We start from the raw sequence: 12,315 nt of genomic DNA, 5'->3' as shown, positions 1-12,315 counted from the left end.
TACAACTGAATTAGTTGGTGATTTACAAAATGTTTCATGTTTCTTTCTGTCATTCAGGCCGAAGAGTTTGACACGTGTAATAACTGATGGTTTGATTTCTAAATGCAAAAACCAAAAAACCTAAAGACTAATGTTAGATATAAACTTTTACATTCCTGCCTGGCTCAAATAAAATGTGTATGTTTTTATCTGGTGATGTGGAACATAACAAAAGAAGAACTCATGCTCCATGCCAAGTGACTACTAATGGTCCACCCTGGACCTGTTGGTTTGGACAATGTTCTAGTGCATTTAGAACGGGGGTCTACTCCAGACCACAGCTGTGTTAGATTAGTGCCTGTTTTCATCTTGACTTGATTTTCTTGTTGATTCATGAATCGATTGATTCTGACTCTGTCTCTGACGCTTCTCAGACTTAAACACAAATGTAACTTCACTTTATTCCAGTGGTTCTCATCCTTTTTATGCTCTAGAACCCCCTTTCTCTTATTTCTGAATCCAGTGTTATAGTAGTCGAGACCAAATTTTAAAGGTCTCGGTCTTGTCTCGGACTCAGGATTTTCCGTCAAGACCGTTGGAGACCAGCACTAAATCCTGTTATTTTAAAACTTTTTATAATGTGATAAAAACAAGGAGAAGAACAGGATAAAACAATCTTTTATTCATGTTTTAATCCACCTCGTATAACGACCGCAACCTTCCTTAATGTGACTGAGCGACGCGTGTGACACACATACACACAATTAAGAGAGAGAGGCGGAGCTAAACATGTCCGCTAACTTGTTGCTTTTGAAATTTGTTTTCACGAACCACAAATAATACATTTGTGAAATCACAGCAAAGAGGAAACACTGTGTGGTGTGTAGATGACAGACATGTTATTTCTGTTAAACACTTGCTGAACATTCACCTGACAGAAAAATCCACTTTTCAAATATGTAGCATAATTGTGAATTGATCAGTAGCAGTAGTAGTTTTAATATTTTAGTTCATTTTTTGCAGGCACCTTTTTTGTCCATCAAATGTATTTAAAATAAACTAAAATTAAAGACAGAATTTTATTTAACTGTCAAGCCTTGACATGATTGTATTTATTGACATATTTTTTTAAATTAAAAAAAATGTTTATGTCTTGGTCTTGTCTCGGTGCATTCTGGTCTGGGATAGTGTGGTCTTGAACACAACACTGTCTGAATCCAAGTCAACTGTAACATTTTGCTGAGAAAACTATTAAAAGACAATAATAGATCATAATAATGGAATGAATGAGTGATAACACACATTTCAAAGAATCTCTTTTTGTAAACAAGTGGAAATAAACAATATTTAATGCAGTGGTTCTCAACCTTTTTTGGATCGTGACCCCATTTTGATATCAAGAATTTCTGACGACCCCAAAGTGAGTTTTTGATAATGTTTGAGCTCAGAATTTTTTTTTTTTTTTTTACTGCCTTTTAGTTGAACTAGTTTTATATTTTACGAAGTGAAAGTAATGAATTAGTGCTTTGAGAACACGTTGTTGTCATGTGTGCTGTATGAATAAAGTTGATTGTGTGTTGTTTTAATAAAAACATTAAACATTTCAAAAATCTGTTTTCATTTTTCAGAAATTTCAGGTGACCCCATTTAAACTCCAGGCGACACCACATGGGGTCCCAACCCCAAGGTTGAAAAACCAGATTTAATGGCTTCTGAATAGATTGATTCCTATAGTTTTTATCCTAATCAGGTCATCTCACACCTGGGGTGGGACCGAGACTGACCCTCCCCACCCCCCATCCTTTCTCCTCAAGTAGTGCCATCACGTACCCCTAGGGTACACGTACCCCCATATGAGAAACACTGCTCTATTCTTATGAAGAGAAGAAGCTGAAGCTCACCTTCTGCTGATGACGAAGGCACTGATGAGGATGATGAGGAGCACGACGCTGCCGACCACCGACACCAGTAGCACGGTGGAGTTGGCCGCGTCGCCAATAATGGGAGACGGAACTGTAAAATAACATAAAAGAGGAGAAATGAGTCCCTCCCACAGCTCTGCTCACTGATGGCCGTCCTTCATTGGGAGACAAAGGAGAGCCATTAGGACGTGAGCATGAATCTGTCATTAGCATGTAGCGCTGCTGCTATCTCCATTACAAAGGGAACACCTGGGCCTCCAGCACATCTGTGTGCTTTGGAACCTCCACTTACTGCCACCATTGTGTGGAAAAGCGTTCATTTTCATTCACATTCAGTTCTACTTGGTAGGATTTAAGGCTCCTGCTGAAATACACAAATACTGTATATCAAAAACATCTCTACAAATGTTCATTTTGAGGGAACTGACGTAATTATGAGTCGTACATAAAATCATTTCAATATACTTAATAAATGAAGATACGTTTGGTCGTTTTAGAAGTCAGTTGAAAAGCTTAAGAATGTAATTCCTAATGCACTGTTTTTTTAATTGTTTATGTAACTAGTGAAAACTAATAAATAATAAATAACGATTATAAGACACAGACACACGCTACAATGGCCTCATGTCAAGGATTTTCAATATCCACCAGTGGTGAAATAACTCAAAGTTGGGGATTTAAAATAAAAATGAAAAAGAAAAATTGTTTTATATCCCAAGAAAGAGTAATATTTATACTATAAATTAAAACAGATCACATTTTCCCTACATTACCACATGTAGTTATGGGCCAATGAAAATAAAAACATTATTTTTATTTTTTTTTCGTATTTCTAGAGCGTTTCACCCAAGAACCAATGCATACCTGTAATCATTAGTGACGTGAACAGTCTGTGTTCATAGCTCTACGATGATCCCATAGCAGATATTTTTATATATTCTGAGAGAGTGGGTGGAGCTGTATTACTATACCAACTTTCAGTTTCCTAGGTGATGTAGTTTCTGATATTAGAAGCTGAAAATGGAAGAAAAATAAGGACGCGCAAAAATCAACACATGCCCCCTCACTAGTGTCCATATCTCAAAAAGTTTTCATCTGATTAAACTAAAAAAATGCTGAAAATGACAAAAAAACATACAAAATACATAAGCACTCACAAAACAAGCAAATCAAAAACAAAAATCCTCAAAATGACTCCAAAAATATATAAAATGACTAAAAACTGACAGAAAAATATACACAAAAACTCACAATGACTAAAACTCTGAAAAAAAATGACAAATACACAAAATGAAAACAAATACACACACAAGGACTCAAAAAACCAGCAAATCATCAACAAAAATATATAAACTAATATTGAATAATCGTGAAAAAATTGTTAAAAATGTCATAATTTGTTGAGAAAATACAATATCACCATTTCTGATTCAGAATGTAAATTCCATATTTTTTTTTAACTATAATAAAGTAGTGAACACATTATTAACTCTAACAATAATTACAATGAAACGTGTTTTTTTAAATCAATAAATCATATTGTCTGTTTTTAACAATGTGTTGGAATTCTGTTGTGTTTTTTTCCACATTCTGATTCTTGGGATTTTGTCGCTATCGTTAAAATCTTTTCACGCTCAGCTAACTTTAGCCCATCTTTGGCGTTAGGGTAACACTAGCCTGACAGAATCCCAGAATATTCCGGAGCAACTCGTCCACGGCTCAGTTTTCTTTATTTATTTATGTATTTTTGTGCCTGCTCAGCTCCATCAAATGGAAATGTCTGTGTGCAGGATTTATGCTAACACTCAGAGGTGTTGGAGGCCGTGTGTGACAACGTGGTCAATAACTGGACTTTGAGTCCATCCACGTGGTCACATGATCACATTTTAATAAAAGCCTTAGTCAGCAGCTTTTAAACGTTACAGCTCAGCTATGATAATATTTATCTTTCATAGTTCAAATCTATTGTGATTAAAAACAAAAGTCAGAATCATTGCAGAAAAGTATGTGAAGGAGATGAGGAAGAACATCTCTAACATCTCTAATGAGACAGAGGAGACATGGGGCCACATGCAGCCCTCTGTCTAATATAGTGTGGCCCCAAAACAAATCAGACAAAAATGTGAGTTCATGAAGTTGGAAGAAATATGAAATATTCACAAAGCTAAAAAAAAGAACTGAAAGTGGCCCCTGCTGTGATAAAATGGCACCTATGTAATAAAGTGGCCCCAACTGTGATAAAATGGCCCCTCTGTAATAAAGTGGCCCCAACTGTGATAAAATGGCCCCTCTGTAATAAAGTTGCCCCTGCTGTGATAAACTGCCCCCTCTGTAATAGAGTGGCCCCTGCAGTGATAAAGTGGCCACTCTGTAATAAAGTGGCCCCTGCTGTGATAAACTGGCCCCTCTGTAATAGAGTGGTCCCTGCAGTGATAAAGTGGCCACTCTGTAATAAAGTGGCCCCTGCCGTGATAAAGGGGCCCCTCTGTGATAAAATGGCCCCTGCTGTGATAAAGTGGCCCCTCTGTGATAAAATGGCCCCTCTGTAATAAAATGGCCCCTGCTGTGATAAAATGGCCCCTCTCTAATAAAGTGCCCCCTCTGTGATAAAGTGGCCCCTGCTGTGATAAAGTGGTTCATCTGTGATAAAGTGGCCCCTCTGTGATAAAGTGGCCCCTCTGTAATAAAGTGGCCCCTGCTGTGATAAAATGGCCCCTCTGTAATAAAGTGGCCCCTGCTGTGATAAAGTGGCTCCTCTGTGATAAAGTGGCCCATAAAGTGGCCCCTCTGTGATAAAAGGGCCCCTCTGTAATAGAGTGGCCCCTGCTGTGATAAAATGGCCCCTCTGTAATAAAGTGGCCCCTGCTGTGATAAAATGGCCCCTCTGTAATAAAGTGGCCCCTCTGTGATAAAGTGGCCCCTGCTGTGATAAAGTGGCTCCTCTGTGATAAAGTGGCCCCTAAAGTGGCCCCTCTGTGATAAAATGACCCCTCTGTAATAGAGTGGCCCCTCTTTAAAAAAGTGGCCCCTCTGTGATAAAGTGGCCCCTGCTGTGATAAAGTGGCTCCGCTGTGATAAAGTGGCCCCTAAAGTGGCCCATCTGTGATAAAAATGGCCCCTTTGTAATAAAGTGGCCCCTGCTGTGATAAAATGGCCCCTCTGAAATAGAGTGGCCCCTGCTGTGATAAAGTGGCCCCTCTGTAATAAAGTGTCCCCTGCTGTGATAAAATGGCCCCTCTTAAATAAAGTGGCCCCTCTATGATGAAGTGGCCCCTGCTGTGATGACGTAGGAGCACCAGCTGAACTCACCAGAGTTGGTCATGAACTCAAACGAACCACTGAACTCTCCGTATCCGGCCGCTGTGCGAGCGCGTACGTGGAACACGTAGGAGGTGAGGGGGGTCAGGCCTTTGATGTCAGTGTTCCTGGATGAGGTTTTAATGATGCGGTAGCTTCTCTCATTTTGGTCCTGATGAAGACCAAAACAAACGCACTCAGAGCTGCCATGTCGTACGTTTAGGACGAGCTAACAAAGATCTATCTCACCTTCTCATAGTACTTGACCTCGTACTCCAGGATGACCCCATTAGCTCGATCCGGAGGCTGCCAGGCCAGCGAGATGGTGTGTCTGGTGATGTCCTTGGCTTGGATGGAGGTCACTGGGGAGGGAGCTGGTGAAAATGATCAAAGAAGAAGAAGACACAAATGTTTAGCCGATGCTTTCCTCTCTGTTTTTTTTTTTGAGTGTGTTTTGTGCTGCCGTTGTAAATCCTTCACTTTTGGCTCCTGCTGAGGAAGTCCAAACCAGAGCCAAGCCGCCAGCATTCACTTTTATTCATCTTTGGATTTCATTTAATATCAGTGGAGTTACAGACGGGGACGTCACACTGTTCACTTTCTACAGACACATTCATTAAAACAGTGTGTGTTCCATGGGCCACTATCACAGTTTCCACAGACTGGATGAGGAATTTATAAATTCAATCACATCAAAAATAAATTCAATTAATGTCATTTTTTTATTTTGCATTTTTGCCTTTTGGTACCAAATGGGTCACGAACAGGTGTTTGGGTTTAATTATAATTGTAAATGCGTAATTAATAATTAATTAAGATTATGACATAATTATCATTTTAACTTGAATTGGAAAAATATGTCGCTCGTAATTGAAATGTATTTGAGTTCAGACCAGGGTGGAACGCCCACTCCAAAAATATCAATACTAATATTTTCATTGATAGAAAGCCTAATAAGTAACTAAGAGATGAAAAATAATTATTTTAGTGTATTTTACAACTGATTTAAGACGTGTTAAAACTGACCTATTAGCATTAGAGATGCTAGCAGAAAGCTAACACAAGTTCAGTTAACGGATAGGTAATTGTGATTAATTGAATTTGAACTTTAGTAATTCAGAACCTAATGTTAATTGACTTCCAGGGGAGAATAATAATGCAAAAATGCCCATCATTGTAATCATATGTGAACATGGATAATTGAAGATTATAAATGCACTTGTAATTGAAAAATGTAATTGACCCCAACCCTGGTTAAAAGCCTTGCCACATGTATTTGTTCTGTTACTTTTCAAATTAAAAGTCACATTTTTATGTTATTTTTGGTAGAAAAAGTTTTTGTTTTACCTCAATTTATCAATGTGGAAATGTTGCTCAGTAGTTGTTTATTTACCCAAAACTATCTTTATGTTTGTTTTGTGCAAAAAAAAAGAGCTCAATTGTATTTTTGTGTCAATCTGTTAGTTATGGTGGCAATAAAACATGTGATTTATCTAATGATTATTCAGTAATCATTTAAAACTAATTATTGATTAATTGATTAGTAAGAGTACAACATCATAAGAGATGCTAACAGAACGCTAACACAAACAAGCTATATAGGGTTATTTATTAAAGGCTAGGTAATTGTGAGTAATTGTAATTGAACTTTAGTAATTGAGAATGTAAATGTAATTGACTTTTAGAGAAAAAAATTTAATTTTAATTGTAATTGGAAAAAATGCTGAGCACCGTAATCATAAACTAATTTTAATTGAAGACGTAATTGTAATTGTAAAATGTAAAACACTCATTGCACTTTCCCTCACATGAAATCCCAGCAGCAGGTGAGGCTGAAATGCTTTAAAAAGCTTTATTCTTTATTCTTAGTGAATTAATTGGTTTTCATTAAACATGTAGAGCTGATTATCAAGGCCCGCCCCCTCTAACGCTGCTGATGATGATATTGACTTTATATTTCTATCTGCATTGTGACGCTGCTAACACGTGAAGGTTAAAGCACAAATAATAGGTTACATTGATCTCTTCCCTACGATTAATCAGCCACACACACACACGAGAGCTGCACACACACATCAGCCATGGTTATATCACATCTTTTAATACAGAACACGATCATCTCATATGTTCAATTAGAGATATTCTAGTGATTTTGCTAAACCTTTGAGGTTTGAGTTTAGGGCCAAAATGATTAATGGATTAAACCAACTAAATTGATTCAGATAATGTGTCAATGCTAATCAGAGCTGCCAAGCCTCACGCTTTGAGTGTGACAGTCACGCATTTTGACCCATTCTCACACCACACGCCACACTTGACATTTCTCACGCTTATATTTCCCCATTCAATACTCTTTTTATTTTTTTAATGGTGCGTTGCTAATGCTAATGCTACACTACTTTAGTTAAACAAAGTAAAAAGACTGTGTGACTATAAGAACATGTCAGACTTTTGTTTGACATTAACTGTACTTGTACCAGTTTGATAAATTACTTACATACAATTTAAAAAAATATTTGAAAATGACCTTGTCTTAAATTATCTTTTATTCCTTTTTTCCATTTAGGGCGATCATTTTTAAGTAAGTGATCTGGTTTGTTTTATTGGTAAATAACTTTAAAATGGTCTAAATGATGAATGAAATAAATTGTATTGTGATCGTGATTTTACGGAGAAAAAGTCGTGATGTGATTTTTTTCCCCATATCGCCTACTCCTACATGTGTCTGTGCTAGACATTAACTTAAATTAATTAAAACTCTTATTCAGCTACTACCAGTGTTATGAACACTGCTAGTAGCTGAATTGCACTTGTAGGTTATATCAGCATAAATACATAGTAAATGAAACAAATGCCTTGTCTAATTTAATGTTTATTTGAAGTGTTCTTATGATTATTTTTGTATGTAATAGTGTATTTCTATAGACATTGAGTCTGCTGCTCAGACATTTATTCAATTAAAAATAATTGGATGTTTTAATGTTTTTTACATGATTATCTTTTTAATGACGTCCTTTATGTTACAGACAAGGAGAGCTGAGGTAAAGGTAGCACTGCCTTGGGCCACAGTGTTTTAAGTGGGAGCCCCCTGCCTCTGTCATCATCAACATCTGTGACAAACACCTACAACATGAGACATGTCCCCAGATAAATGATGGACAGTTGGTTGAAATGAAATATTGACAAATAAATGTATTTTGTCAAAATTCTTGTTAGTTTTCATTTCTAATTTCTGGTTGATTAAAACTAGCATTAGGAGGCCACAGTGCATGGAGAGCTGCTGGTATGGAGGTGATGACATCAGTCTGAAGGTAGAAATCAATGTTAAAACAGGTCAAAGCCATGTTAAAAAAGGACACTTTCAGGTCACTAAAGTCTCACTCTTGTAACTTTCTGAAACTTAGCAGCTCTGCTAATTATTGAGTCGATGCCTTTGGTGTTTCCAAAGCGCGTGAGGCGGAAAAAGTAACAAAAATCAAAGATTAGTAAAAAGAAAACAACAGAAACTCAAAGTGTGGGATGAGATCATTAAACACTGAACAGAAAAGTAGTGTTTATTCTAACGCAGTGTTAGCATTTCACAGCTAGCTTAGGATGAAGAGCGTTCCCACTGAAATATACTTCCCAAGATGCATTTGAAACCTACAGCGTTAAAAACCTTGTTCACACTGAGGCTAAATATCTCTGTTGATTCTCCACCTTTACTTTGAAAGTTCTGAAAACATTTCAAGTGAGAAAGTGACAAAGTAGAATATCAACATGTGCTCATTTGATCCATAAAACTCATGTGGACACATTTTATTCTGACATTTCTGAGTTTTTTGAGACCCTCTATTGTTTTACTGACTAAACTTCCTGTTAACTTCAAAACAAGAGCGCTATTTGCAAAAGTCTCAGTCTTTCCATACATCTTTTCTGTTAGGTTTGGTAGTGTGCCATGTTTTAGTTTGGTTTCTTCCCTCTCCATGTCTGTGTGGGCGGGGCCTCCTTCAACCACCTCACCTGTGTTATCTACAAACCTGCTCATCATCAACCCTTCAGTTTATCAGCTATCCTATTGGTAACCACTCTAAGGAGACTTTTTCTACCTGTTCTTGAACTTCTCCCGCCAGCCACACCCACACTCCCACCCCACCCCACCCCACACCCACACTCCCACCCCACCCCACCCCACCCTACTACAGCGCCAGCCCACCCCACCCCACACCCACCCCACCCTACTACAGCGCCAGCCCACCCCACCCCACACCCACACTCCCACCCCACCCCACCCTACTACAGCGCCAGCCCACCCCACCCCACACCCACACTCCCACCCCACCCCACCCCACACCCACACCCACACTCCCACCCCACCCCACCCTACTACAGTGCCAGCCCACCCTCGCTCCTCCATCGCCCGTCATCTGTGTCTTCCGTCACATCAGCTTACCTGTTGTGCTCTGTTTTTAGGTCCTACTTCTGTTTACATTATGTTTATGAAAAACAATACAAACGTGAACATAAAAACTGAAACTCGATAACATAAATATGAATAATCACTTAATAAATACATAGCAATGATTACTTACTGAATAATGTTATTGTTGCTTCACGTTTAAAGATTGTTATTGAATTATTTGGTGGTATGACACGCCCCAACAGATATTGGTGTTAAACTCATTAAGGGTTGACTTCTGATCGAGAGGTTGGGGGTTCGATGCTAGTCTATACCTGTCGAAGTGTCCTTAAGCAAGACACTGAACCCGAGGTTGCTCCTGTTGGTCGACTTTACTTCAGTTATGCACCATGGTTGTGTTTATTTAGGAATTGTTGCTCATTATTCTTTTATTGAATTAAAACCTATTTAAATTATTTTGTTAGATTCTTGTATTTTTGTTTGGTTTTGTGCAGAAAAAAGAGGATTTTTGTGTCACGTAAATCTGTTAGTTATGAAAGCAATAAAACGTGTGATTTATTTTATGATTAATCGATTAATCATTTTAAAAAGGAATTGATTGATGAATTGATGACTAAACAAATCTATTACTGCAGATTCTCCTGGTTTTGTTCCACGTGCACCTTTAACCTTAATGATGTAACTTTACTCATTTGGGAGCATCTGCCTTTTAAAAATGACAGTGGGATGATTAACGAGGGCTCCATGGTCGGCCGATTACGATTGGATTATCTATGACATTATATACGTTCCAGTCACTTGGAGCTGGGGCTCCTGGGAGCCCGTGGAGCCTCCAAGCTAACATCAACAAAACCTGGCTTTTAGTCGGGGATTGAGTTCAAACAGGGCCTGGAATCCAAGCATCAGCCGTGGATTGAGTTTCATTTGGTGAAGAAGCAGCAGCGAGGGGGGGGTTGGTAACCAATGGGGGTGGAGATGAAGATAGAGGGTGGGATGGGATTGCAGATATTTCTCTGTAAGTAGATTAACCCAAACTCGTGTCATGCTGTTTGCCTAATGTGTTGCATCTCCGTTAAACAATTATCTGGCAGCCGTTGCCGTCGCTCCGATCAATCTTCCTCCGACAGTAAGAGCTCATTTAAAAGGCTCTCCTGGGGCCGACCAAGGACTCTCCAGCTCCGAAAGGAAAACCCTCAGGGGGTCAAAGACCACCATTCCCCAGAGCTGGTCCACACATCCATCTTTCCTCCAAAGATGACAGATATGGCCATTTAATCGTGTTCTGCTGCTCTTGTTGCATTTTCATACTCCCCAATGTGAGGATGGAGATTATTTCAGACATTTATTTCCTGGTTCTTTACATGAAAATGAATGTAATTCATCAGGAGGGATTTATAGAACTTGTTACAAAAATATCATCAAACAAAGATTCTGCTTTTTGAATTTGTAACCGACTGCTAATTATTCATCATGTCATCTGTTTACCGTACATACAGTATCAGGGTAGGTTTGTAATGTTACTCAAGACGAGAACTTTAAGAAGATGAGACCAAGTCAAGGCCAAGATCATCAAAATCAATTTTAAAAGAGCTACAGTGTTCTCTTTTAATATTTTAAATATGTGAAAATCAGATGTTTATTAGTCAGATGAATGATGCCTAAAGTAAGAGTTCAGAGGGATTTATGACTAGAAATCAGATGAACTGACGTCTCAGTGTCTGACACATAAGACGCTGGAGAGTCAGTGAGCTAACGCTAACGCTAAATGTCTGACGTCACATTACAACATTCATTATTAAAGGTGAAGAATAGCAGATCAGTGCTGGTCTTGATGGAAAAGTCAAAAACTAGCTCACGATGTTCACAATGTGTACATGAACAACACAATTGTTTTGTACAGTTTCACACGTACCTGAATTACTCACATTTTTTCAAATGTAACACATGATTAGCTGTATGTCTAATAGAAACGTGCAATATTTAGAAATGTGCAAGATTTGGAAATGCTTAAAATGGAAATAGCGCAAAAAAATAAATAAAATAAAATGTTAATGGAACACCGGAATTGCAAAAAAACAATCAAATATCTATATATAAAAAAGTTTTTAGACCCTAATGACGAGGTTTTTCAGGTGTTTCCACGAAAGCTCAATGGAAACATTTTATTTCCTAAATGACCTGGTCACATGACCAATTCTCTTTTCTCCGACCGAGATCGTGACATTTTTTCTTAGCATTATACTTAAAAATGATTTAAGGAGTGTTTTAAGGAGGTTTGGAGCGTCCGTCTTCCTGCAGAGCAGTTTCACGAGATGAGATTTCACGGAAGTTACCAGGCTCCAAAACTACCTTCAATGAAAACATTTATACTTTGTCGAAACTCCAGAAATATTGTTTTTCTTTTACAAAATAGTTTATTGGAAACACAGCTATTGATGGCAAATGTAATATGTGCTAATATGTGCTAACGTCTGGATTTCCACTAAATGCTGGAGGCCAGAGACTGTGCAGTAACCTTTTTTTTTGGTTTGTTTATGTGTTGTGTGTTCTTTGTTGTGTGTTTAGAAACATGTCCCATGCGTACGTACAGTACATGGAGCGTCTGCGGCTGGAGTCACAGTTAGAGCAGAAATGTGCTGCTGGTTACTTTGAAACATGAAATGAGACAGATTTAAAGCCCAGTTGCCAGATTGGACTGACTTAAATTGGAGGGCAGCT

At 38.2% G+C, this 12,315-nt stretch overlaps 1 protein-coding gene across 1 annotated transcript in view; it reads right to left on the bottom strand.

The window, feature by feature from the left end:
* epha4a (eph receptor A4a) overlaps window positions 1–12,315 on the bottom strand; it is a 102,631-nt gene that overhangs the window by 25,598 nt on the left and 64,718 nt on the right. The window contains exons 6-8 of the mRNA XM_028464039.1: window positions 5,448–5,572; window positions 5,211–5,370; window positions 1,881–1,992 (exon numbers count right to left, since the gene is read on the bottom strand). Coding sequence (XP_028319840.1) covers window positions 1,881–1,992; window positions 5,211–5,370; window positions 5,448–5,572 — 397 coding nt within the window. The remainder of the gene's footprint in view (window positions 1–1,880; window positions 1,993–5,210; window positions 5,371–5,447; window positions 5,573–12,315) is intronic.

This window comes from Gouania willdenowi, chromosome 13 (assembly GCF_900634775.1).
Source record: "Gouania willdenowi chromosome 13, fGouWil2.1, whole genome shotgun sequence".
NCBI classification, from domain to species: domain Eukaryota; kingdom Metazoa; phylum Chordata; class Actinopteri; order Blenniiformes; family Gobiesocidae; genus Gouania; species Gouania willdenowi.
Note: the sequence above shows the minus strand (reverse complement) of the source record. Positions and strands in the feature narration are given on the sequence as shown.